Consider the following 25,506-nt stretch of genomic DNA (forward strand, 5'->3'; position numbering starts at 1 on the left):
ACACACACACACACACACAGAGAAAAAGTGTCAAATCTGTTTCATTTCAGCTGTGTTATGTTACCAGGGAGGCACAGGCCGGTTAACGTTATCAAGGTTTTAATAATTACAGCTTTAAAACCACAACATTTTTCTTTCAAACAGCTTGATTTTAAAATGCCATACAAGTTCCTGGGGTGACTGAGGTTTTCTTTGGCTGTTTGGAGCACAGAACAACTCGGTGCACATGTGGCTGTGGACTGCCAGTTAGCTGACTGCTTGAAGGCAACGATGTTTTCTCTTACTTGTACAGAAAAGACCAGTTCTGCCACAAAAAACACAGAAAATACCAGGCAAGGTAGGGGAGTAAAAGAGTGCTTATATCACTTATTAGATTTAGTAAAGTTACAGTTGGCACAAACTAACTAAAATTAAATATTTCCAATGAGTATGTCTCCAACAAAATGTTTTTTTTATGTTTACATTCTTCAGGTTAAAGTCTCAAAATCTAAATTTTGTTTGGACTCTACTCAACACATTCACTGCTACATGTCTTTGCCAAAATAAAAAATAACTAATCTTACGGGTTTTCAAGTTTTAACCTGCTGCTTTTCTAACGTCTTACAGCAACTAGCTGTGCTGCATAATGCTAGCATTTATACTGTATAAGCAAGAGCAAGTCAACATTTATGTTTATTTTCTGTTTCTAGTAAATGATGGATTTTTCTAAACATGTCTATAATAGTTATTTTCTTGTAGAAAAATAAGTTGTTGCTGCGAGTTTGCAGAAAAGTGAAGAAATTATCAAACTTAGTTTATTCCAACTTTAGTCAGGAACAGTGTCTCCTTACAGAAACACTGGCACACAATCAGTTAGGAGGACGTTTGAGGCACATCTCTGTTTTTCTACTTTCATTCACAAGGCATGATTGGTCCGAACCACACAGGAGGAATCACAGCATAATCCAGCATAATCTAATCTGGTTCATGTCTACAAACATGATTTAAATTAAGTAAGAGACTATTTACAAAAATCAACCTTTATAGGTCCAACTGTAGAGGTAAAGTCGTCTTAATGCACCGCTTTTGTAGATTCTTTATTTTGTTTTTTTGGGTTTTTTTTAAATCTCTCTCTTTCTCACTGATTATTTCTGTTTTTATTTTAATTATGTAAAGCACTTTGAAATGCCTTACTGCTGAAATGTGCTATACAAATAAAATTTGATTGATTGATTGATTGATTGATTCTTCTTCTGCTACCATGTGCAGATTAAACGGGTAACTGCAGCGATTGTTGTGCACCTCAAGCGCAGGTATGAATTTGAAAGCGATACTTTCCTTACATTACAATTCTCTCAAGACATCAGTCACACAAAGGAGCGATGTGATGTTATGAAATCCTAAAGTCTAGACTCTCACAAGATCCGGTGTGCTGCTTTTTACTTTTAGCAAACAGCTTCCATGTTATCACTCAAAGTCAGAAAGACAACGGAATAAACGCAACTATTGTTTAGAAATTCTTCCAGCCAACTCATGGTGCTGCTCTGAGGTGATTTGTGTTTTATCAGTAATAATCATTTTAAATGCAGGTGACAGATGTCATGTCGCTGTGAGGTTGTGGAAAAGCGATTAAAGGCTCAGATACTGGAAGAGTAACAGCTAGTCAGACTCCACATATTACGGCACCAACTTCAGCTGAAAGTGTTCATATCCATGGAAACTTGTACATTATTACTGGATATTTAAATGTTCTCAAATAATGGCTAAGTCTGTTTCTCTTTTCTAAGCTGAGCCTCATGAAAAGTCACATTCCTGCTGCAGAACGTTACAGGAAGGCAATTTAAATTTACTTCCATCTTTTTAATCATAGATAAATAAAAAAAATGATTTCCTCAAAATGCAAACTCTTCACAGAAAATTACTGAACTTTGTAATGTGACAAACTCAAAAAGACAAATTCTCCTCTCCCTCTCTATCTCTCTCCCTCTCCATCTTTCTCTCTTGCTCTCTCTCACACACATGCACACACACACTTATCTTTCATGTTGCCTTTGGCCACCAGACGCTCAAACGCTTGGGGGACATCCACTCTGTCAAGTCAAAATGTCCCCTAGGTGTCCACCCCGGTCAGGTTGCCATAGCAACCACGTTACCTGGCATTTAAAGTATGTGTGTGAGGCATGATGTTGAATGCGGGAAACAGACAATGAGATGGGGGCGAGAGGCAGAGGGAGACTGCAGATCTGTCATTCACAAGCTAAGTCAATATTAGTTTAGAGGAGAGCGGTCCGAAGTAAACGCTTGAGCAGAGGAGTCCAGAGGGAGCAAAGTCATGATAACAAAAATACAAAAAAACAGTCGAGTTGTATTTTTTATCACGATGGTGAATCCTGCAGGCTGTAACCTCCCAGGACCCGAGTGCACTTATGGTTTAATCCGCAGAAGTCGTGCTTCGCCGTCACACAATTACTCAGCCGGTGTATTCCCTGACGTGCCCAGGTGCCGGTCCCAGCCCTGCGCGTTTAGCTCTCTGCATTGTCTTCAGGAAGCCGCTTTTCCGCTCTCTTTCTGAAGTCTTTCTGCTTCTAATTGCTCACAGAAGTGTGATCTTTGGGGGTCCACTAATGGCACTGCAGCCTGAATTAGCTGCAGGATTCACACGCAAACAAGCTCACTGCCGCACTATCATCCTGCTCCTCGTCCTGTCGCTCTCACTGCTCGCTCCAACATCCGCCTCATCTTGTACCTTAATTTTTCCCTCACTCTGACCACCTGTTCCTCACCCTCCGTGCCTTTTCCCCCATTTTCCCTTTCCGCTTCTTCCAGCTTTATCTTCGCCCATTCACACATTTGTATACTTAATAGGATTAAGTTCTCCGAAAGGGATTTAAACAAGATGATTAATTTACTGCTTTGCCAGCTCCGTACCCTGCCACACATGCACTTCCACTTCCACGGGAGCCCGCAGTTTGGCCGACCTGGGAAGAATCTCGTGGCAGTAATTCCCATACAAAAGAGATTCAGAAACTGTACAACAGTGAGCAACAGTGTGTGTCTGAGTTTGTGTGTGTGCGTGTGTGTGCGTGTGTGTGTGTGTGTGTGTGTGTCCAGGGTGAGAGTGAAAGAACCGGGTGGAGGGACGAGGGGTCCATGTGTGAGAATTGAGTGCAGCTCTTTCATAGCCAGGTCTTCTTAGACACGCAGGGTGTCAAAAGCCCCTCTCACTCTAAAAAGGACTCTTTAGAAAATCAGCACTAAGCTCTTAACACTGGAGACCTGACTCTATCAGGCACACACATACACACACTCACATCTTTGGCCACCAGAGGTGAGAAAAACACAGAGAAAGGAGGGAGTGGAGGGCACGGAAAACTTAACCACACGAGTTTAAAATCCCAAAATAGCTTTTTTTGTTGACTATTTTAAAGGCACATTTCTTCCTGAAAATTCCTAAATAAAAGCCAACTGCATTTAGCGGCACAGCAACACCTGGTCAAAGTGGACACGAAGAGTGTGTGTAATCGCTTTAACCTCAGCCTGTGTTTTCGTTTGATCGACTGTTCCTCTTTTCACCTCTGCCGAGTAAACTCTGGCTTTCAGTAATGCTTTGTGTCAGGCAAGAGAAAGTGAAAATACTGTTATACTGGATCAGGTCATTTTAATCTAAAGTGATTCTCACTCTTGTGGAAGGGATTGCAAAAGTATTCACAGTCTTCCAACTTACAAACATAAATGTATTTAAAGACTCATATCTATATGAATACATGTAGATAGCACTATTAAATTTATATATAAATCACAGGGTAGTTCATAATCGTAAACGGGAAAGGAAAGAATCTGGTTTTTAGAACCTTTGGAGCGCATTTGTATCCCTTGCTAAGGGTGTAAGTTGAGACAAAGGATTTGTCCAAAACTGGATAGAAATGTAATCACTGACATTGAATGTTGTGCATAATCAGAGTGCAGCTAAGCAGTCTGCATCTATAAAAATGTTTTCTCACCTCCCATGGTGAGCATAGGTTGTCGGCTGCCACTGGGTTCAATTTAACGTTGTTTCCGAACGAGGACGTGCGCACATCTCCACTTTGAGAGAGTTTTTAACTTAGTAGGCTGATGTAGTTCCTGTGTGGCCTCAATACCTTTGCCTTCTCTCAAACACACACTCATGCATTCTGGGGCTCAGCTGGAGCCTCTTTTAATAAAGCCAGCCGCACAGCGAAGGCACAGAAGCAGAGGTGAGGGGTTAAATCTTGGGGAAGTCCAAAAACAAACCTATTTTGGGAAAAAAGCAGAGGGGTGCTGATGAAAAGGAAGAGGTTAAAGGAGAGGAAGCTGAAGAAGAAAAGAGGAAGACAGCAGTGGGTTGGACATTTAACAAGATAAAACAGAATCAGGTGTCTTGGAGGCAGAAAATCCTCCCTTAAGTCCATGAGAAGTCAATTTCCTAGTTGGGGTGAAACCTGGTATTCGCTCTCCAACTGCGGTGGTCTCGGTGATGAAAGGGGCTTAGGGTAGCCTTCTGCAGCTCCTCAGGAAGTGAATACACTGCCACTCTGAAGATTGGCTTTGTGCATGAGAACCTGTGTGTTGGCATGTGGATGTGCTGCTTCTCTGATTTCAGACATCACACGGACAACAGAAATCTGTGTTCGTGACCAGAGAACTTTGTCTTCTGGTTTATGATTTGCCATTAAGAGGAGGGGGACGAATCGAATCCGTAAGCCCTGAGGGACATCTTCTGCATGGACACATTTGTCATTTATTGCATTGCATGTTGACGGTGTCAATATATTTATATATACTTGAAAAAAACGGAGATAAAATAAAAACATAGCAGTCTCTCTGCTCTTTTTGATTATTTAACAAAAGATTCAAACCGGTTAAAAATGGCCTGAAATGATTCTAAGTCTGTTGTAAATTATATCCACATCTTAAACAGCAGGAGAGTGGCTTGAATTGCTGCTCAGACCTTTCATTTAGGAACGCCAACATTGTCAGAGGTTAATTGTATTTGCATTACATTGCAACACTCAACAGCAGTGAACTGTGTATTTTAAAGAGAAATGTGCTTGTAAACAAAGTTCCTGTGGCCCCGTATGGCAAGACTTCCATGCAACCATAACTCCTGTTAGAGACTGAAACCTGTTTTTGCTAATGTATCAGAGAGGAAGCTGAATGGACGAGTTGTATACATGTAGTGTCAAGTGCGGTGAGCTTGTGGTTTGTGTTTGTTTAGTTTTGGGTTGATGGTTGTAAAGGGAGTATGACTATTTTTCATTCATGGATCTAAGAGTGGAACAGACTGTGTTGAGTGAACTGTGGCATTTATTAAAAAGAAATTAACGTTGTGGAGCATAACTAGTCAAAGCCTGGACTTCAATAAAGATGATGTGCCATTACCTTAATGGTAAAAAATCCTCCAATGTGGCTAAATTAAGACAATTATTCAAACAGAAAAGGGCTTTAAAAAATCATGACTCATTACCAGTTAATGCAAATGCTTGATGGCACCACCAGTTATTATTAGAGCGCTAATTACATTTTTACTAAAGGCCAGATTCATTTGGAAAGATTTTTTTTTTTTCACCTTGATGAAAAAAAACGCATGCTTGAAAGCCATTTTTTAATTTCCTTAACTTACATTTGTCTGATAAGGAAATTGATTTGATTATTTAGAACATTTAGGAATGACAAAAAGGGGGACAAAAAGTCCAGGGGGAAAATACTTTAGCTTTTAAAATATGAGATACCAATATAAAGTTTTTTTAAAATGGCTTAAACATTAATGTAGCAAAATAAAACTACTGAGAGTCTGTAAGTTTAACCAAAAGTTAAACTGTGCTATGCTGATCTACTCCCTGTGTACAAAACTCTTTGAAAGCACCTCTGCGTTAATGTCAGTCTGAAAGTTAAGAATCTTTTTATGATTGCTTTAATCTCTGCTCCTCAACATTTATCAGAAGTTTCAATACATGTTTTTCTAATCCATGAAATAGTCTTCAGAATTTCAGTTTACAGTGACTGATAGGATAGAAACAGAAAATGCTGTACTGAAATGCACAGATTTGAACATCTTTAATGCATATAGTTCAGTATTCAGGTGAACCATTCATATTTAACTTTCACTGAGTTCACTTCCTTTTAGTCCTCCTCAGTTGCAGTAAGACTGCCTCAAAAGTTTTCAGAGATGTTTTTTTTTTTTTTTTTACATTTCATTTTTTTGTTCCAGATGTCTCCACTTTAAGTCAAACCTTCTGCAGTCTTGGAGGCTATGAAAGTATTCAGTTTTCTTTAAAAGGTTGAAGCAGAGATAATTTTTTTTTTCCAATATTTTCTTGTCTTTATTCTTCACACAAAATTGCCACTTCAAATAACGTTTGCAGCAGCAGGTGGAGAGCGGAGGAGGCAGGGGGACGATACCTGCAGTGCTGATTAACTGACCGCAAAGTTTGGAATCTGAGGAATGTGAACGGGCATTAGCTGGTAGCCGATTACTATTGTTGGAGGTCACAGACGAGGTCAAGAGCCGGAAGGTCAACGGTGAAAGGTCATGTGGTCTGTCAGGAGATGACTGAATAATACCAGAGACACGCAATCAAGATCTCTCCTTCGGCATGTTTAAATGTAATCTTAGCAGAACTTGATTTGTTTTTGTGCTTTTAAGTGACGTTCTGTAATAATACATTGCTGTTTCTCTGGATCTCAGCCTCGTAGCCCTGTTTTCCCTCAGCATCAAATAACATCTCTACTGTGGCTGCTTGAACACGGTTCTGGCAGTGTCATGCTACGTTTATCCCCAAAAAGGAACAACAACGCTAGAGAGTGTTTATGGGAAAATGGATGAGGCTGCACATTTCCTGAAAGGAAACCTGTTGGAGGCTGAAAAAGACTCAAGAACGAGTCCAAGGTTGATCGTCCAGCTGGACAGCAACCCCGAACATAAGCTGTTACAATGGCTCAGTCAAAGTCCAGACCTCAGTCCAAATGGGAATTTGTAGCAGCTCTTAAAATGTGGTTTTGAAACACTTACTGGATTCAGTCAAACTGATACTGAGCTGTTTTGTATATAAGAATTAGAAAAAATTTCTAAAACCATCCAGGCCACTGAATGCAGTGCGGTTGTTTCAGTCTTAAAGACACCTGTTTCTGAGAGTAAATGCATGTTCTGAGTCATGCAGACTGCATCTTAGTTAAAGTGGCTGAAAATTAAATCTGTGTAAACCCTAACGCTCCTGGTCACACACGCTCGCATTCATCACTTGCTCCTTAAAAGCAGGGAAGGGGAAACGGCGGCGAAGATTAGTGATCAGAGAAGAAGCAGGAGCCTGTGAGGGATGCGGAGGGCAGCAGTGCCCCCTACAGGCTGGATTTAAAGCCTCCTCTACCTGCCTCTCACTGCTAAAAGTGCACAGTTGAGTAGCAGCTGGCTGTAGAGACATGGACACTGTGAGATAAACAGAGACAGATGACTGTAGTTTGTGGAGTGAGGGGTCTCTGCGGAACGACCTCAATTTTGCCAATGATCTGTCTGGCTCTGAAGTTCCCCTGCTGCATTTTGGTGATTACATCAAGTGCTTGTGCTTCAAAGCAAGTGGCTCTGTGACAATTTGACTTAGCTCCCTGCCAAATCATTTCACCAAACCCCCCTCCCCACCACCCCTTTTCCTCTCCTCTCTTTGTCTTTGTCCAGTGACCTGAGCGAAAACCAGATCCAGGGAATTCCAAGAAAAGCATTCAGAGGAGCTGTGGAAATCAAGAACCTGTAAGTGTTACTCCACCAACATCATGCTCCCTGTGCTTGCATCTGTGCACATCTGCACCTTCCTCCTCACCACGTCTGCTAATGTGCACAGCGCTCGCTCGGCCGTGCATCAATATTTCATTGTGTTAAATGTCATGTGCCTCCTGCTTGCTGTGTTGACTGGCACCTGCTGCGTGTCAGCAGCTGTGTCGGTGTGTGTGTGTGTGTGTGTGTGTGTGTGTGTGTGTGTGTGTGTGTGTGTGTGTGTGTGTGTGTGTGTGTGTGTGTGTGTGTGTGTGTGTGGGTGTGTGTGTGTGTGTGTGTGTGTGTGTGTGTGTGTGCGTGCGTGCGTGCGTGTGTGTGCGTGCACGTGTGTTGCCTTGCTGGCATTTTGCTGCTTTCTGTCTTTGTTTTGCATTCACTCATAGTCATGATCATTGTTTTTTTTCACTCATTGCACAGCGGTACTTCTATAAGTATTGATTCATCCACCAATTCACTACTTCCTGGGTTTTTTTTAATCACCCGATCAGATTTTCATTTTTTTTTAAATGCCGTGCAATTATTGTAAAAGGACAGGGAATTATGTATGTGCGTCAGAATACCGGTGACAGCACATGATTTACAGTCCCTGTGTCTTAATTAAATTGTTTCAGCAAAGCTTTTGTGAGCAGAGAGAGAGAGAGGCAGAAAGTCAGCCACCTACAAACTAAATGTCATATTAAAAAGAACAGCAAACACGAATGGAGGCAAAGACAACGACATTAGAACCAGCGAGAGCTCAGAAAGAAGAAGACGAGAGAAAAAGTCTGTTTTTGTTTATACTTGTAGACATCACAGTTGCTAAAACGTCAGCTCTTGTCTGGACTTTTTGTCTCATCTCTCTCTCTGTGTATTTGCAGACAGTTGGACTACAACCACATTAGCTGCATTGAAGATGGAGCTTTCAGAGCGTTACGTGACCTGGAAGTGCTGTGAGTACCTGCTTGTTGAGTCAGCTTACTTTTTTTTTTTTTTAGTATTTGTTTCAATTTCTATTTATTCCTTGCAGAAAACAGCAGAGGTTTTTTGATGAATAAGCAGCAAAGACACAGAGATACGGAGCAATTAATGGTCTCGTTGACCTTTTGAACACTGCAGAGCCTCTGCAGCCCCTGGACAGAAACAATGTCCTATTGTTTCGGCTGTGGCATTAATGGGCCGCCACATTTAAAGAAGCTAGCCTTTTCTTGTGAATGTCAAGACAAAGATTGCAATATTTCGAAGAACCAGATTTGGTTTGTCAAATATTTTCTATTTCTTTTGTCATAATAATTACAAGATAACGACTGTCTGCTATTTTTTCTCTTACTATTAATTGTCCACTTCTGGAGTCTTATTATCTGTGACGCAGAGGGTGAAACTGAGTGAAAAAGCAGTCGTCGTTTAAAGAAAAACTTTGGCAGACATTCAGACAGCCTGGAGAGCTGCTGGGTCAAGATCATTTTGAATGACTGCATTAAATTTCAGTTGTTTTAAAGCAGCAGATGAAGAAATAAGACCTGAGTTAATACATTCACTTACCTATGTTTGACTTTATTACTTAATTTTTGCTAATTAAGTTTATAAAGTTGTTGTTTTGCAGAGGTTGATGGTGATGTAGGGCCTGGGGAGTTCCTGAACTGCCTCCTAAACAACGGGCATGAAAATGTGTTTTGCTGTGAGGATTCTGCCATGTCACTGCGTTCTAGATCTCATGTCCATGAGTATGTTGTGTTTTCTCCTCTTGTCTCTTTAGCACTCTGAACAACAACAACATCAGCCGGCTGTCTGTGGCCAGTTTCAACCACATGCCAAAGCTCAGGACTTTGTAAGTACCCAGCTTACGATTTGAAGGAAGAGATTCCTCTCATCTGTGCACATTTATATTTTTTTTGTACCCCGTCACACCTTTTATTTCTCCTCTCTCCATCCTGTGATCACCTGTCCCCTCCCCATCTCTTCGCTGCTCTCCTCTCTTCCTCGCCTCTTCCCAGCCGCCTTCACTCCAACAACTTGCAGTGCGACTGTAATGTGGCCTGGTTGTCCGAGTGGCTACGACAGCGCCCCCGCTTGGGCTTGTACACACAGTGCATGGCCCCTCCTCACTTGCGGGGGCACAACGTGGCTGAGGTGCAGAAGAAAGAGTTTGTGTGCACAGGTAGGTTGACCTGACCGTTTTACCGCCTCTTTGACTTCTTCCTCGTTTTGCTCTTTTACACCGGAAAACCTTTTTCTTGTTCTTGTTTGCTTCGTTTTACTCTTTTTTTTCTTTTTTTTTCCTTTTTTTTTCGCTCATGCTTGTCAAGATGCAGAAGAAGGTAAGTCTTCCTCCTGCTTTGCATGGCTTTGCTTGAAAGTGGTGATTAAGAATGACACCACAGAAAGACAAGGTCACATTTCGTTTCGTTTACTTTTTGGGACTTGCGGCAGTTTTTCCTCTCTGTACTCCTTATTCGTCTGCATCTTTTTCCCCTTTTGGGACTTGCATGAAACCTAATAACCTTCTATCCACGGATAATGGTGCCTCCTTGTCTCTGTGTAGGTCATCAGTCGTCATCATCTTCCTCCTGCAGTGTGTTACAGTGCCCAGAGTCCTGCACCTGCAGTAACAACATTGTGGACTGCAGAGGAAAGGGTCTGACAGAAATACCCACCAACCTGCCTGAAACCATTACTGAGATGTAAGACATGCAGATAAAAGTGCACACACATCTGCTGCACTCCACACACACACACACACTGCACTCATTCAGACACACTAGGTGCAGTGATATTTCTCCTGCTCTCTCATTGTGCGTCCCTCAATATCCCTTCTTTGTGTTCCACCACCTTTTTGTTTCACTGCCGCTGTTTGTCTTTGTGGGGGGAATAAAAGCACACATCTGTGAAATGAGAAAGCCTGGTCATGCAGCGCATTCCTGCTTAAGGAAACAGCAAGAGGGAAGAAAGAAGCAGGAAAAAGATTAATCTGAGCTCCAGGACGAGCTATATTACTACCTTGTCTTAGAATAAGAGAGGGTGAACATCTTAACTAAGTAGCAAAAAGAAATTTTGTTTTAAAGTTCTGGGTAGGCGGAAGTAATTAAAGTAGTTCTAAAAGTGATGTGAACTGTCACAGAGTGAAATCAGACATTTTAAGCTGGACAAAATCATTAAGATCAGCAAATGCAGAGAAAGAAAGTTGAACTGATATTAAGTAATTATCCTCCACAGAAACCTATGTTGCCTTCAGAGGAGAGAGTCACAGTCAAATGCCCTCTGTTTTTGTTTTTTTGTTTTTAGTTTCAATCTGTTTCATTCACACTTTGGCTCGTTTAGAACCGACTGATGGACAGTCCGACTGGCACTTGATAAAACACAGACCAGATAGTCAAACGTGTGCGTCCGCTTGTGTGTTTGGATGCCCGTCTCTCTGCGAACGCGTTAAAGAGGGCAAAAGATCAGAGGCATGTGACAGACTGCGACTCCGCAGTCATCAAAGCACCTTATCTGGAAAAGTTCCCCATAAGCAAAGCCCCCGGGAGTGAGCGGCGGCCTGCAATACGGCATAGATAAGTGTGTGATAGGGGGAATGTTAATGTCTCCTCTCAATGGTCTGTGTGTGTTTGGTTCCAGACGACTGGAGCAGAACGCCATCAAGGTGATCCCAGCTGGGGCCTTTTCTCCTTATAAGAAGCTACGCAGAATGTGAGTAGATCAAAAGAGCCGCTTATGCTGCACCCCGTCCAGCACAAACCAAAAACTTTGTCGCTGCCGCATCTTTGATCTTTTCTCATTCTACTGATTATGATTTAAATCTTCTTGTGTATGTTTTTATTTATTCATCTTTTTTTTTTTTTTTTTTTGCAGAGATTTAAGCAACAACCAGATCTCAGAATTAGCTTCAGACGCCTTCCAGGGTCTGCGATCCCTGAACTCTTTGTAAGTACTCCAAAACTACGAGTAAATAACTGAATAAATAAGTCTCACAGGCATGTTGGTATGACATTGGTCACCATAAAATAAGGAAGAAAAATTGCATTTGAACAAAAAAGATAAAAATAATAAATATATGAAATCCAAAAGAATATATGCTTCTATTTCTTAGTTATTTTCATAAAATAGATCAAATCAGGGTGTTTAAAGAGTCTCAGTTACATAAATTACCTTTAATGGTTGTTCTAGTTTTTCATTTTTTTTTTCTATATTATATTGTTGGTGTAAGGAAGTATCTAAGCTTCAATATGCGTATGTGTTGGACATTCTTTGATAATCGCCGTTTCATTGTTGTTTAATCTTTTTGTAACGTGAGTCTCTAATTGCACTCACTGCCTTTTCTAAGATGTTTTAAAAGGCGCTAAAGACAGTCTTATGAGAGTTATTGAGTTATAATTTATTATAGAGTCACATTAAAGTGAAAACTGGCCAAAGTCAATAATTTATAAGTGCTTAACACCTGAATTGAAGCTCCTACCGACTCATCACACATTCACCAGAGACAGACTGGGACACACCTATATAACACTTATTAAAGCTCTGAACATTTGTTGTGTATTAGTAGGAGGGTGGAGAGGATGCGAGTGATTCATAAATTGTGTGTGTGTGTGTGTGTGTGGGTGTGTGTGTGTGTGTGTGTGTGTGTGTGTGTGTGTGTGTGTGTGTGTGTGTGTGTGTGTGTGTGTGCGTGCGTGCGTGCGTGCGTGCGTGCGTGCGTGCGTGCGTGCGTGCGTGCGTGCGTGCGTGCGTGCGTGCGTGCGTGCGTGCGTGCGTGCGTGTGAACAGAAAGTACACACTAATGTGTCAGGCCTCTCAGGAAAATCCACTTAGCTCAGTGAAACGTGGCTCACCTGTAGCACGTGTGTTCAAACCGCCAACAAAGACCGCCTACCTACAGATGACTGGTAGCTTATGTGTTGTTGTTGGGGGGGGGAAGCTGTGCAGCAGCAGCCCTGACCTGTTGGAGTTTCCATTGTCGTGGTTTTAAGCTGTTCTGGTTTAATACCTTTCTCTGCACCTGAAGCCAAACTGGACGTTATGTTTATTCACACAGTCATACACAGGAAGCGAGATGATAACATGACGACATGTGATTCACTTGAGTCGAAAGTGTTGGGTCAAAACCAGGCACAGGTTCAGTGTTTTATAGATTTTTTTATAGATTTATATCTTAAAAGTATTAATAGATAGATAGATAGATAGATAGATAGATAGATAGATAGATAGATAGATAGATAGATAGATGTGATCATTAATCATGAGGAGAAAAAAAGAGCTTGCTTTGGATTTCTCGAGCATCTGCTCATAAGTATTGACGTTAAGGATTTTATAATCTAATATAAACGGTGTGTTTGTTTTCTGCAGGGTCCTCTATGGGAACAAAATCACTGAGATTTCCAAGGGACTCTTCGAAGGACTGTTCTCACTGCAGCTATTGTGAGTACTTGCACAAACGCACACACACACCCACGCTCTGTTTGGTTGATCTTTATGGTCACATCTGCATCTCATTGATATTCAGCTAAAAAGTGCTTACCTCAAGCATTGTCACCTGAGAGGAGACATCTTGACTAAAAGCCGTCATTAGTGACGAGCAGGATCTGAAAGATTTGTGCTGTAACGATAACGAGATTCTTTTCTACTTTCTTTTTGTTTTCTCCATCATTTTGTCCCTTCTTTGTTTCAGGTTGCTAAATGCTAACAAGATAGCATGTCTGCGGGTTGACGCATTTCAGGACCTTCACAACCTCAATCTGCTTTCTCTGTATGACAACAAGCTGCAGACCATTGCAAAGGGGACGTTCTCCTCACTAAGAGCAATACAAACTCTGTATGTATCCTCGCAAAGCACATACATCCAGTGTTATGGAAGCATATTTGTGTTATGAAAGATTTCTTTGTTGCTAATTTTGTGACACATAAAGGTTCCAGATCACATTTCCTTTTATGTCAAAGAAGAAAAACCTGAGTTAATTCGTTGTGTAGTTTTCTAAATGAGGAACGGTAAACGAAGCTATCCAAACCAATCTTTGACAGATTCACTGTCCATGGTGCTGAAGTAGCATACGGTTTATGGTTGTAGTTTTTGTCACTCTCTTGTATCTGTCTCTTTGCCCCGTGTCATTTACGTATCTATGTAAGCTACACATGCTCAGTTTTATTGTAAAAGTTTGAAATATAACAGCAAACTGCATGTTGTTAGGATAAAAACTTTTAAATCCCTTTTCTGGGGTAACACTAAGCAAAAATGTACATAAACATTTTTTTAAGTATAAACTGATTTTACCATTTTGTATTACAAAAACAAAATGAAAGACGAGAATGTATTTTGTCTGAGTTGGGGTCATATGGAGCTCACATCACTTGTCACTCTTTAGATCTTGTATTCTTCCTTCTTTCACTCCTCCTGTTCTGCCGTTTTTCAACCAGTCCCTTCTTCCTTCTTTGTATCCTGTTTCAGTTCCTTCATTGTGTCCATTTTTCTCTTCCTTCCCTCCTTTTTTGTTGTTTTCTACTTGCATTCCTTCTTCATGTCCTACCTTCCAGCCCACTGCTCACATATCTGCAATAAATTCATAGTGAGTGTTTGTATTTTATGCTTTAAAAGGCTGTGAAAGACTCAAAGCTTGAGTCTGGATACGTCAAAAGCTTAAGATTCCTGTTATTTTTGAATGTCTCGTCCTCTCAGTAACACTCACTCCTGTCTTTTGTAGTTAGTTGTACAATAATTAGTTGTAGCTACTTCTCCCCACCTGAAAGCACCAGAAGCCTTACTTTAACTTCCTTTTGTGCTTGTTGCTCTTCGCTCAGTGAATCATTAAAGAAAAATGTGGACTGCATGCATATATATGTTTGTGCATTGCTTCAACATCTTATTTCTGTACTTCTGTATGTTTTGTGTTTCCATGTCTGTCCGTGTGGCGAATCAGTCATTTAGCTCAAAACCCATTTATCTGTGACTGCCATCTGAAGTGGCTGGCTGACTACCTGCAGGACAATCCCATTGAGACGAGCGGCGCCCGCTGCACCAGCCCTCGGCGGCTCGCCAACAAGCGGATCGGCCAAATCAAGAGCAAGAAGTTCCGCTGCTCAGGTACAAATCACCAGCACAGCACATGGCTAATGCTCATAAAAAGCAATGTGCACACTGATGTGTGTACTGAGGCTATTTCTTTCTGACAAACCAGAGATGGGCGCCAATTCACCCACACATAAAAAAAAAAAGGAAAAGAAAACCAGCAGTCCTCCCCTCTGTTTTCATTCTGTGTATTCCTGCTGGGTTTTTCCCTCAGCCTCTCTCTACTAACCAGGAATTCCCTGACCTGAGCAATTTCTGGGCTCTTCTCAGTACTTCTACATTCACAAAGAGACACCATGAGCTTTCTATTCTACTCTGACTTTTTACTCTTTGGCTGATTTTTATCTCCCCGCTCTCTGTCTCTCCATTAGCCAGAGAGCAGTATTTCATCCCAGGTATTGTACATCGAGCATGTGTGTGTGGGGGTTTGCACTTTTTTCGTGACACGTTCACCCAGTGCAGTTTGCCTTGACTGACACAGTTTGAAGCCAGATCTTCTCTTCGACTTTTCATTATGAGGTTTACCTATAAAGCATCGTATCTAACCACACACAGGATAGTCACACTCTGATACTTGCACCGGCTTTATGTTCGTCACCATAACCTCGACAAAGGGGCGATTAGTTAACTATCTGATGGCCTGTTATCGGTCTCTCAGGTCAGCAGATCAGCTGCTCTTGGAGGTACCAAGATCCAGGAGGAAGCTCAGAGGGGACAGGGCTTTCTCTGTCATAGGTCCTAAGTTATGGAATGACTTGCCTTTGCAGGTCAGAGAGGCCCCTTCACTGTCCACTTTTAAAGTTCGTCTTAAAACCCATTTATTTTACTTGGCTTTTAACTCCTGCGGGATCTAGTTTTAGAGTGCATGTTTTTGTTTTTAAACTGTAAGAGTTTTTATTTTTTTTTTATTATGCTGTGTTTTAATGTACAGCACTTTGTATCAGCTGTGGTTGTTTTAAAGTGCTTTATAAATAAAGTTGGTATGGTATGGTATGGTATGGTTAAAGTTTACATTTTGAGGTTTCTTTGTACTCTGAGCATATACAGTTCTTGGCAAACATATTTTCAACCCTAAACATTTAAATTTCTTGTCATATTACAAACACAATCTTGTGAAATGTAAATTGCATGAAAAGGGCGACATGCATTTTCAGTAATTTTGTAATACGACACCCCTAACTAAAGTCAAGTTCATTCAACTACCTTCAGACCCCCCTCTAATTAGTAAGCACAGGTAGTCTGTGTGCACAACAATTAAAACAACTATGCCTTGTTCTGGAGAGCATCATAAGTCCTGTTTACAGTTTGTCATGAGCCATTTAGTGGCACAGCAAACATGTGGAAGAAGCTACTCTGGTCCCTAGAGCCCAAAATTAAATATTTGGGGAAACAAAACACAGGATATGCTGGATATTGTCAAAGTAATGACCTAGTCAAAGTACAAAACTCATTCCAATTAATTCCTGGCTCAGTTTAAAAACTGCTGCTCACACAAATGCTCTCCATCCGGTCTAACTGAACTTGAACTGTTTTGCAAATATAATAATAATAATAATAATAATAATAATAATAATAATAATAATAATAATCTCTAGATGTGCAAAACTGCTAGAGATTTACCCCAAAGGACTTTAACTGCATGCATGGTCAGGGTTCTGAAGACAACAGCCCAGAAACACTTTTCCGGGTCTCATGTGTGAAAGATTATATTTTCTTTCCACTTTTCAGTTACATGTTACAGTTACATATTTTATACATATTTTTTTCAGTTACAGTTACATATTTTATGTTTCTCTGTCGTAGAAAGTCCTGATAAAATACTTTGAGGGTTGTGTTTGTAACATGACAAAATGTAAAAAAAAAAACTAAAGCTAACAGAGTGATCAATGCTTTTAAAAACCGCAGTAAACTTTCTCTCTTTTGTTTTTGGTTTTTGCAAGTCTAACGACAGCCGATGTGTTTGAGTGTGTCTGTGAGCATGTGTACATGTTTCTTTCACTGCAGAACATCAAAAGGTCACGCAGTCACCATGCTCAGAGGGGTGTTGGGAAATATGCAAATTTGACTTGCATATGAGATCAGTAGCAGGGCTAAAGGCGGTCATTACCACAGCCGCACACTGAAGCATCAGGGGTGTGTGTGGCGTAAGACAGCCTGCGTGTGTGTGTGTGTGCGCGCGTGCATGTTTTTACTGCAGTCATTAACGCCAAAGCTCACCAGGAGGACAGAGGTTTCAAAGCCCAGATACCACATAGGGGGCAACACTGAATAATTTAACAACATGTGAGAGTGTAAAGTTGCATAAACATGCTCTGTTCTCTGGCGTAACCTTGATATTGCAGCTCAGATCAATGCATCTAATATCACCGAGTTTAATTTGCAATATGTTCACGACTTACAGGTGCTCTGCACTCAGAGCGGTGGAAGTTTAATGTTCGCACAGTTGGCTCCTTCTTGAGGTTATGTGTACTTTCAATGTCACTTTCTCACAGGAAAGGGCTTAAACCTGTTTGGCTTCGAGAAAATCAGGAGAGATGTGTGCAGCCTGCATGACTGTCACCACTCACAACTCATTGCTTTGAATGAACGTCTGCCTGAGAGACGGTCCCAGCACAAAACCCAGATGTTTTTTTTCTTCTTCTTCTTCCTCTACACCGTTTTCCATCACTTCTCTTACTCCTCCGATATAACAAATGAGTCAAATCCCTTCTTCTTTTTCCTACTGCCTTTCTAACACACTCAGGAGTACACCATGTCAGCTGTAAGTAAGAAACACACACAAAAAATACACACGGCTCTCCAAATCCCTCACCTCTTCTCCCAGAGCTAACCTGCAACCTTTGACCTTTCTGTGACTCCTCCTGTCTGACTACCAGGGATAAAACATTAGATTATATTTCCATGTCTACATGTTGACACATTCATGTATTTTTCTTGTGTCTGTTTTTGTGAGACGGTGTCAGTGAGTGTGTGTTGTACCCAGAAGTCAGGGTTCTCTTGTACTGCTGCTGTAGCTCTCCTCCCACTCTTCAATAGCTGCTTTGCTCCTGTTCCTATTGTTCTTGAAATGTAGACGCCTGTAGATGTTTTATTCTAACACCCTCTCTGCTTTTCTTTTAAGATCACTTTCCTGTGTTTTTAATAATCTCTCTTCATCTGTTTTAATTTTTTATTTGAAATTTTCTGCTACAAAACAATAATACATTAACTTGATTTTTCTCCCGTTATTTTTTTTCCTTTTCTAGTTTATTTCATTAAGACTTCTACTGTTCTGTCTTTTTTGCTTCCTTTTCCGTTTTTTATTATTTCCTCCCTTTGTGCTATTATCTTGTGTAGCTGTCCTTATTTTACTCTTTTCCATTTTCTTTACTTTATCTCTCACTCTGCTGCCCTTTACTCTGGTCTGTCTCCCAAGTGCAGTGCCTTGCAAAAGCATGAATAATCAACGAATGTCCTCACATTGTGTAGTTTATAAAATAAAATACATGAATGTTTGTTGTGGAAACAAACTTTCATGAACTTTATTGGAAACCTTTTAACAGTCCAAGTGCAAAAGTGTGAAGTCGTAAAATAAAAGAAGAGCAATGGCTCGCAGTTTTTGGCTTTACTTTTACACAAGAAACTTTGAAAAGTGGAGCATGCATATGAATTCAGACCCCGGGGTCAAGACTTTGTAGAGCCACTTTGCTCAATCACAGCTCCAAGAAACTTCATTCATTTTTTTCCATCGAAATAGATTAAGTTCAGTACAAACAGATGAAAAGCATCTACAAACATTATTTTTTTAGGTTTGGACTTTGACTCAGCCTTTTTAATACATGGTTGTTCATTAAACTAAATCTAGGGACTTAAGCTCCAACTCTCAAGGGTCAGTGTCTTGGTCCTCAGTATTTCTAGAAGGCGAACCTTTGACCCAGTCACAAAACTTTTGCAGCCAATTGTGTTTTTATCCAACATTGCTGTGTATTTAGCTCCATCCATCTTTTTGCTAACTCTAAAAAATGTCCCTGTTCCTGCTGAGAAAACTATTGCCAGCATAACGACGTCATTATGTGTCACCATAGTGTTCACTATAAAGCCAGTTCATCTCCAAGTCATTGGATTTTGCACACAGGTCAAACAGTAAAAATTTGTTTGCATCAATTTGATGTTTGTGTTGCCTTGCACATGATGCAAACTGCTAGCAGGACTTCCAGTGGCTTTCTTTGGACAAAGTATTTTCTTGTTGCCACTCTAGTCCAGATTTCTGCAGCGCTCCTCCAGAGTTTGTGTGCCCATCTTGGCTCTTCTATCCTGCCCTGTCAGTTGATGTCTTAGTAGATTTGTGGTCTTTCCTATCTCAGGTGATGGACTGAGCAGTGCTCTATGATTTGCTCTTATCTTGGAAAATTTCTTTATTTCCTTATTCTATGTAAAGCTTCATGGCTTTCTCCCTGACCTGTCTTTGTTTCTTCATCCTGATTATGCTGTTTGTTCTCTAACAAACTTTGGAGACCTTCAACAAACAGCTCCATTAACTGATGTTAAGTCACACAGTGGAGACCAGATTTCCCCTCTGTTTACTGTTTTGGTTACTTGAATGCAGTTGGTTGGATTGGATTTAATTTCAGATTAAAAGGGGGTGAATGCAAATGTAAGTTTTCTTATTGTAAAATCACAACAATGTGTAACAGCAGGTATACGTACTTTTGCAAGGCACTGTTCTCTTTTTCAAATCCTGCCTCATCCTACTCCGTTCCTCCTCCCTGTATTTGAAAGTTTTGGGAATCCGTTTAGAAAATCCCCTTTTCTTTCCCGTCTGACCCTCTTTCCCGCTAATCTGCTCCTTCCTCCGCCTCTGTCCCTCCGACCCCTGTGTTCCAGTGGAGGAGCAGTCAGTCGGCAGGTTGTTCCTTTGTGCTTGATCTAACCATGTGGCTGCCAGGTTCCTAAAGGGGAACATGGTTCTGTCAAGCACCATGGAACGGCGCTGCAAATCCCTGCAGCATGGCCGAGACTCAAGAGAAACCAAACTCCTGTCTCTGCCCGCCTGTGTGTTTGTGCATGTGGTGTTTTTTTGGGGGGAGAAGATGGGGGAAATACGTTCTGGATTCTGTATGAACATCCTTCCTCTGTGATCTCATTTTTGATGATGTTTGGTCTGGACTGTGGTTTCTTACCCTAATAGTCAGATTTTGGCCTGACAGAACAGAAAAGCTCCAAACTTTTTGTTCTGTTGTGGGTGCATGTGTGTCTCTGTGGTTATTTTTATAGACTGAGTATCCTTATTTGTGCAACATGGCTCCATTCTTCTAGGTGATATACATGCACTTTCAGCATCTACAGATGCAAGATGTTGCATGTGATCACATTTTCTCTTTTTTTGTTTTTTTTTGACATATTTAGTTTTTAAAAAAGCAGCTCTTTCTGTAACGTTTCAAAATTCTTCCTTTCGAACCACACCCTGAACTTTGGATATGCACTTTGGAACTTTGGAGTTCTTTGACGGGAACCTCGTCAGGGTTTGCTTTCCTACACAGTAATGGTGTTCTTTAACATCTTGGCTGTGATTGTGATCAGGTAATGAGGATTACCGCAGCAAGCTTGGAGGTGACTGCTTCGCCGACCTGGCCTGCCCCGAGAAGTGCCGCTGTGAAGGCACGACGGTCGACTGCTCCAACCAGAAACTGACCAAAATCCCCGATCACATTCCTCAGTACACCACCGAGCTGTGAGTCACCCTTTGTTTCTTGACTTCAGTGTGATTAATAAAAAGAAACCTCATGTCGGCCTCCATCCCCTCTTTCTTGCCTTTTACTCATTATTTTGGATTCTCCTTTCACCTCATGTGTTTCCAGGCGTCTGAACAACAATGAGTTCACGGTGCTCGAGGCAACGGGGATCTTCAAGAAGTTGCCTCAGCTAAGGAAGATGTGAGTCAGAAATTGATGTCATAAAGTCATGTTCCAGTCAAGCAGAAAAAAAAAACTAAACTATAACTATAAAAACATTGTATTTTCTTCCCACTACGTTCATGCTGCTTCGCCTTTGTCTCTGATTTCTACTGCCCCCTGCAGTAACCTGAGTAATAACCGTATCAGCGACATTGAGGAGGGGACTTTTGAAGGGGCTGTAGGGGTCAACGAGCTGATCCTGACCTCCAACAGACTGGAGAACATACACCACCACATGCTGAAGGGACTCGGTGGCCTCCGCACACTGTGAGCAAACACCCACACACACACACACATATAAAATAGCCAACACAAAATATTACTCAGTTCTGAAGTGGAGAAAAAGTCATACATGGTTTGCTCTTAAATTCATCCTCCTTAACTCAAATACTCCAAAATAAAATCCAGTCCCTTTTAATTGTATTTCAAAGTTCCCAAATTATTAAATAGCATCCTGCTGTGCGTGATGTAACTTGAGCATTAGTCCAATTGTTCTGTGATGGTTTATTAGTGAACATTAGTGATGATGAAAACCAAGGGACGCAACAGACAGAACAGGAGAAGCTCAAAGCAGGGTTAGCTTGTAAAACTATATCACTGAGCCCTTTGCAATCATTCATCCAGAAATGGAAAAAGTATGGCACAGCTGCAAACCTACCAAAAAACGACCATTAATCAGAGAAGCAGCCAAGAGACCCATTGTAACTCTTGGAGTAGCTGCAGCGAAGGCAGCAGACTAACAGGAATATTACTTGTAAAGTTTAGCAATCTGGACATAATGGATGAGTGGCAGGAAGTAACCCACTTTTAAAGAAGACCATAACAAGCATTGTTTGCTGTTTGCAACAAGCGAAAACATAGCAGAAATGTAAGAAAAATGGAAAAATAAAAAAAGTGTGCTGGTCATCTAATTAAGTTAAACTTTTTTGTGTACCAGCAAAACATTATATGTGTACGAAAATGTGTAATGCACACCACCCTAAGTAAGTTGTCCCTTTACTAAAACATGGCAGAAGCAGCATCATGGTGTGGGGAAGTTGTGTTGGCCTGTCATAGGCATCTGCAACATTTACAGCCTAAAGAGCCATTTTTACTCTCAGGCCAGCCACATAAAACTTGTTTAAGGCCTCAAATGTTACACAGCTTTTTGAAAAAACAAGAACTTATAATTGTAGAACTTATAATTCTTCTGATAGGAAATTTGTTGCCATTTTTAACATTAACATTTAATACCTATCATTAAGCATATTACTGTCACTTTTAGTGTCATTCTTTGTGAAAATTCCACATCAATATTGTAAGAATAATAAACTGAAACCTGAGTTTGTTGCTGCAGATCCTTCATGTGTCACATAAAATGTAAATAAAGTACATTGAAGTTTCAGTATGGAAAACATATCAGAACGTTCATGGGTTGTTTGTACTTTCACAATCGAGTCCAACGAATATTCATAAGCTTCCACACACTGATATTCTCTGCCCAAATGTGCAATCTGTTTTTATTATTATTATTATTTTGCACTAAATGTATTGATATGAATGTATTTGTGTGAACAGTATGCTGAGGAGCAACAGGATCAGCTGTGTGAGTAACAGCAGCTTCGTGGGGTTGAGTTCTGTCAGACTCCTTTCTCTCTACGACAACCAGATCACCTCCATGAACCCCGGCGCCTTCGACACACTGCACTCTCTCTCCACGCTGTGGGTACACATGGCTGCGTGACTCTCTCAGCCTTCTGCTTGGTGGCATCTGTTCATACGGTACTAACTTTTTTTTTTTTCAGGAACCTACTGGCCAATCCCTTCAACTGTAATTGCCACCTGGCCTGGCTCGGCGACTGGCTGAGAAGGAAACGCATCGTGACTGGGAATCCTCGCTGCCAAAACCCTTATTTCCTGAAGGAGATTCCCATCCAGGATGTGGCTGTTCAGGACTTTGCCTGTGAAGATGGTGAGGTGGAGCGACTTGTTCTTCATCGTCGTTGTTTTTCTGCCGTCTCTTTCGTAACGTTCCTCACTGAATACGACAGGAAACAACGAGAACAGCTGCTCTCCCGTTCTGAGGTGTCCGGCTGAGTGTTCCTGCCTGGACACCGTGGTGCGCTGCAGCAACAAAGGTCTCACCACGCTGCCCAAAGGCCTCCCGAAAGAGACCACTGAACTGTGAGTTACAAAAAGATGCACAATGAAAATAGTAATAGAAGTACAACTGTTTGAAAATATCCATCCATCGACTGTCTGAACTCGCTCATGGGGTCACAGGAGGGCTGTTGTCAATCTCTAAGTGTCTGGAAATATGAGAATGTTAAATGTTGAAACCTTTAGCAAAAATCTATACTCATTTCCACTTTTATCTAAAATTAATCCAAAAAGTTTGGACTGAGACGAAAAGACAGAGAAAACAAGGTGCAAGAAAATACATAACAATAGATTCAGTCAATCTGAAAGTCAATACAGTGAAAAGAAAAAAATATAAATTGATTCTTATTCAATTTTATATTTTAATGACCATTACCCATTCATCGAACAAACATTATCCATTTGATAATATTAGATTAAAGATTAGACCAAAGTAGCTCCTCGCTTGAGTTTTTTTTTTTTTTTCTATTTTAAATTTTTTGTGATCCTTACTGAATCCTATAGTAATGTTTTCACAGTTTTCTTCCAAGGGAGCAACTGATTGAAGCTCCACATGAAACGATAAAAAGAAAAACCACACAGGATTGTCGAGGAGCAACCAAACATGCAGTCATGATTGCCAGTGTAGCCGTGGGGAAATCATGACTTAATACTTTGTGGAAATTTTTGTTTTCTGCATGACCTTATCAGTCTCTCGTTGTGACGAACATTTGGCCCTCCCTCCTTTAGATCATTGCTTCATATCAGTTTGATAGGTTGACTGAAACCTGATTGAAACCAGACTTTGACTGAGCCATTGCATCACCCTGATTCTTTTCTAGCCCCTGTTTCAAAGCTGTGGCTCCTGAGTTTGAGGTCATCGTCATGTTGACGACTCGCTTTTGGATGAGATTTTTCTGTTGAAGAGACGCCCGCTCCTCTGACTGCAGAGAACTTTAATTTCTAAAGTTCACAGTCGACTGCATTACTAAAAAGTGCTCAGGAACTGCAGCAGCACAGCAGGCCCGTACCATTACACTTCCCCCACCACGTTTGACAGGTAGTGCCAGGTGTTTGGACTGTTATGTACTCAGTTATACAAAGGGCATTGCTTCTCAAGTTTCTGAGCAATGCACGATTCAACCTTTGGGTCAATCCTTCTCGATCTTTTGGAAACACTGGAAGATGAACCTTAAATGGTTTTCACTTGGGAATAATATTTCTCACTGAAGACTGATGGATGTCAAATTGTTTGGAATTGGACTTATGATCTTTATAGTTACCATCAATTGTTTCTTTAAGATGATTGCTGATGTCTTTAATTATTGTCATAATACACTTTTGCATGTGCCGTGCTAATAAACTACAAAAGCTCCTGCTTTAATAGAGGAGAAGCAGCATTCAGCTTCTATGCAACACAAATCTGGAGCAAACTTCCAGAAAACTGCAAAACAGCCGAAACACTGACTTCCTTTAAATCAAGGCTTAAAAGACATTTTCCTTTGCCTAGCAGTAACTGGAACATTGATCAACATATTTGATGTGTATTGCTTGAGGATTTTGACGACGACGTTTGACCAAATATAATGTTTATTGATTGTTTCATAATTGGTGATGGTATGATGCTCAAACCCAGCATGGTAACTGCCTTGTTGCTGAAACAAATAAACTCGACTTGAGTTTTTAAACCTGTTCAAGTTGCATGGGTATATACAGGGGACATCCATGAAACCTCTCTTCCCTTTACTTTAAGAGGAGTTTATTTGTGAATCTTAAGTAAATCCATTCATTTACTCCAGAAGAAAAGACTGTAGTAGCTCAAAAGAAAAAAAAATAGGAACAAGAGTTAGTGGTATTTTTTAATATTTAACACATTCCTTTGTGGGAAACATTGCTCTCCAAATATTGACCAATATTTTAATATTACAGTTGAATCTGTAGCCATACGGTGACAGATATGGAACCTCACTTATGTTTCATTATGTGTCTGCAATAAAAAAAAAAAAAGGTGTGAGGCTGCAGTGGGAATATTACATTTCGGTGTTTATTATGGCTGTAACTGTAATGACTGTTCACACTGTTGGAAATAAGGAATTTCCCTTGTGGCTGTCATGTAATTTTATCCTCCTTTGGTTTTTCACTTTCAACCCTCCTTTTTAATTTTCCATATTTATCTTTATCTGCTCTAATTTCGTATCGGAATCCCCTCAATGTGTTTTTTTTTCTTCTTCTTCTTCTTCCTTTCTTTGTGTGCGCAGATATTTGGACGGAAACCACTTCACTCAGGTTCCAGTGGAGCTCTCAAATTACAAACACTTAACGCTCATGTAAGTTTGACTAACATTAACTCGGCAAACAGAAAGTCATTAATCCACAAAGCAATCTATCGCAAACATAGATGGGGGGCTGTGATTGGCCTGATATTTCCTGCACTTTTAAAGACCAACACTAACAGACTGATGCTGTGTGAGATTTCTGTGTTGAATCTCATTGGGTTTGGCCCCAACGAGGGTGTAGCTGTCGGAACAAATGAAAACAAACAGCGATTATCTGCTGTTTACGATCTGTGCACTGTGTGGATTCGTTTTTGCACGTGTGCCTGTGTGTGTGTGTGTGTGTGTGGTTGTGTGTGTGTGTTTTATGCATCTGTTGTTTCCTTT

The 25,506-nt window shown here is 40.7% G+C and overlaps 1 protein-coding gene across 11 annotated transcripts in view; it reads left to right on the plus strand.

Annotated features, from left to right (window-relative positions):
- Nucleotides 1-25,506, plus strand: part of slit2 (slit homolog 2 (Drosophila)) — a 105,404-nt gene that overhangs the window by 62,721 nt on the left and 17,177 nt on the right. For 4 of the 11 annotated variants that reach the window (XM_081608592.1, XM_008412970.3, XM_081608594.1 and 1 more), the window contains exons 5-23: nucleotides 7,670-7,741; nucleotides 8,623-8,694; nucleotides 9,498-9,569; nucleotides 9,736-9,899; nucleotides 10,048-10,059; nucleotides 10,284-10,422; nucleotides 11,357-11,428; nucleotides 11,591-11,662; nucleotides 13,082-13,153; nucleotides 13,404-13,547; nucleotides 14,647-14,810; nucleotides 15,167-15,190; nucleotides 20,355-20,505; nucleotides 20,633-20,707; nucleotides 20,852-20,995; nucleotides 22,286-22,429; nucleotides 22,513-22,679; nucleotides 22,759-22,891; nucleotides 25,105-25,173. In XM_081608592.1, coding sequence (XP_081464718.1) covers nucleotides 7,670-7,741; nucleotides 8,623-8,694; nucleotides 9,498-9,569; nucleotides 9,736-9,899; nucleotides 10,048-10,059; nucleotides 10,284-10,422; nucleotides 11,357-11,428; nucleotides 11,591-11,662; nucleotides 13,082-13,153; nucleotides 13,404-13,547; nucleotides 14,647-14,810; nucleotides 15,167-15,190; nucleotides 20,355-20,505; nucleotides 20,633-20,707; nucleotides 20,852-20,995; nucleotides 22,286-22,429; nucleotides 22,513-22,679; nucleotides 22,759-22,891; nucleotides 25,105-25,173 — 1,962 coding nt within the window. Of the gene's footprint in view, nucleotides 1-7,669; nucleotides 7,742-8,622; nucleotides 8,695-9,497; nucleotides 9,570-9,735; nucleotides 9,900-10,047; nucleotides 10,060-10,283; nucleotides 10,423-11,356; nucleotides 11,429-11,590; nucleotides 11,663-13,081; nucleotides 13,154-13,403; nucleotides 13,548-14,646; nucleotides 14,811-15,166; nucleotides 15,191-17,538; nucleotides 17,557-20,354; nucleotides 20,506-20,632; nucleotides 20,708-20,851; nucleotides 20,996-22,285; nucleotides 22,430-22,512; nucleotides 22,680-22,758; nucleotides 22,892-25,104; nucleotides 25,174-25,506 lie in introns of all 11 variants that reach the window. The other 7 variants (XM_008413010.3, XM_008413029.3, XM_017306451.2 and 4 more) reach the window with 4 other exon arrangements.

This window comes from Poecilia reticulata, chromosome 1, assembly GCF_904066995.2.
Source record: "Poecilia reticulata chromosome 1, P_reticulata-male-v2, whole genome shotgun sequence".
NCBI classification, from domain to species: domain Eukaryota; kingdom Metazoa; phylum Chordata; class Actinopteri; order Cyprinodontiformes; family Poeciliidae; genus Poecilia; species Poecilia reticulata.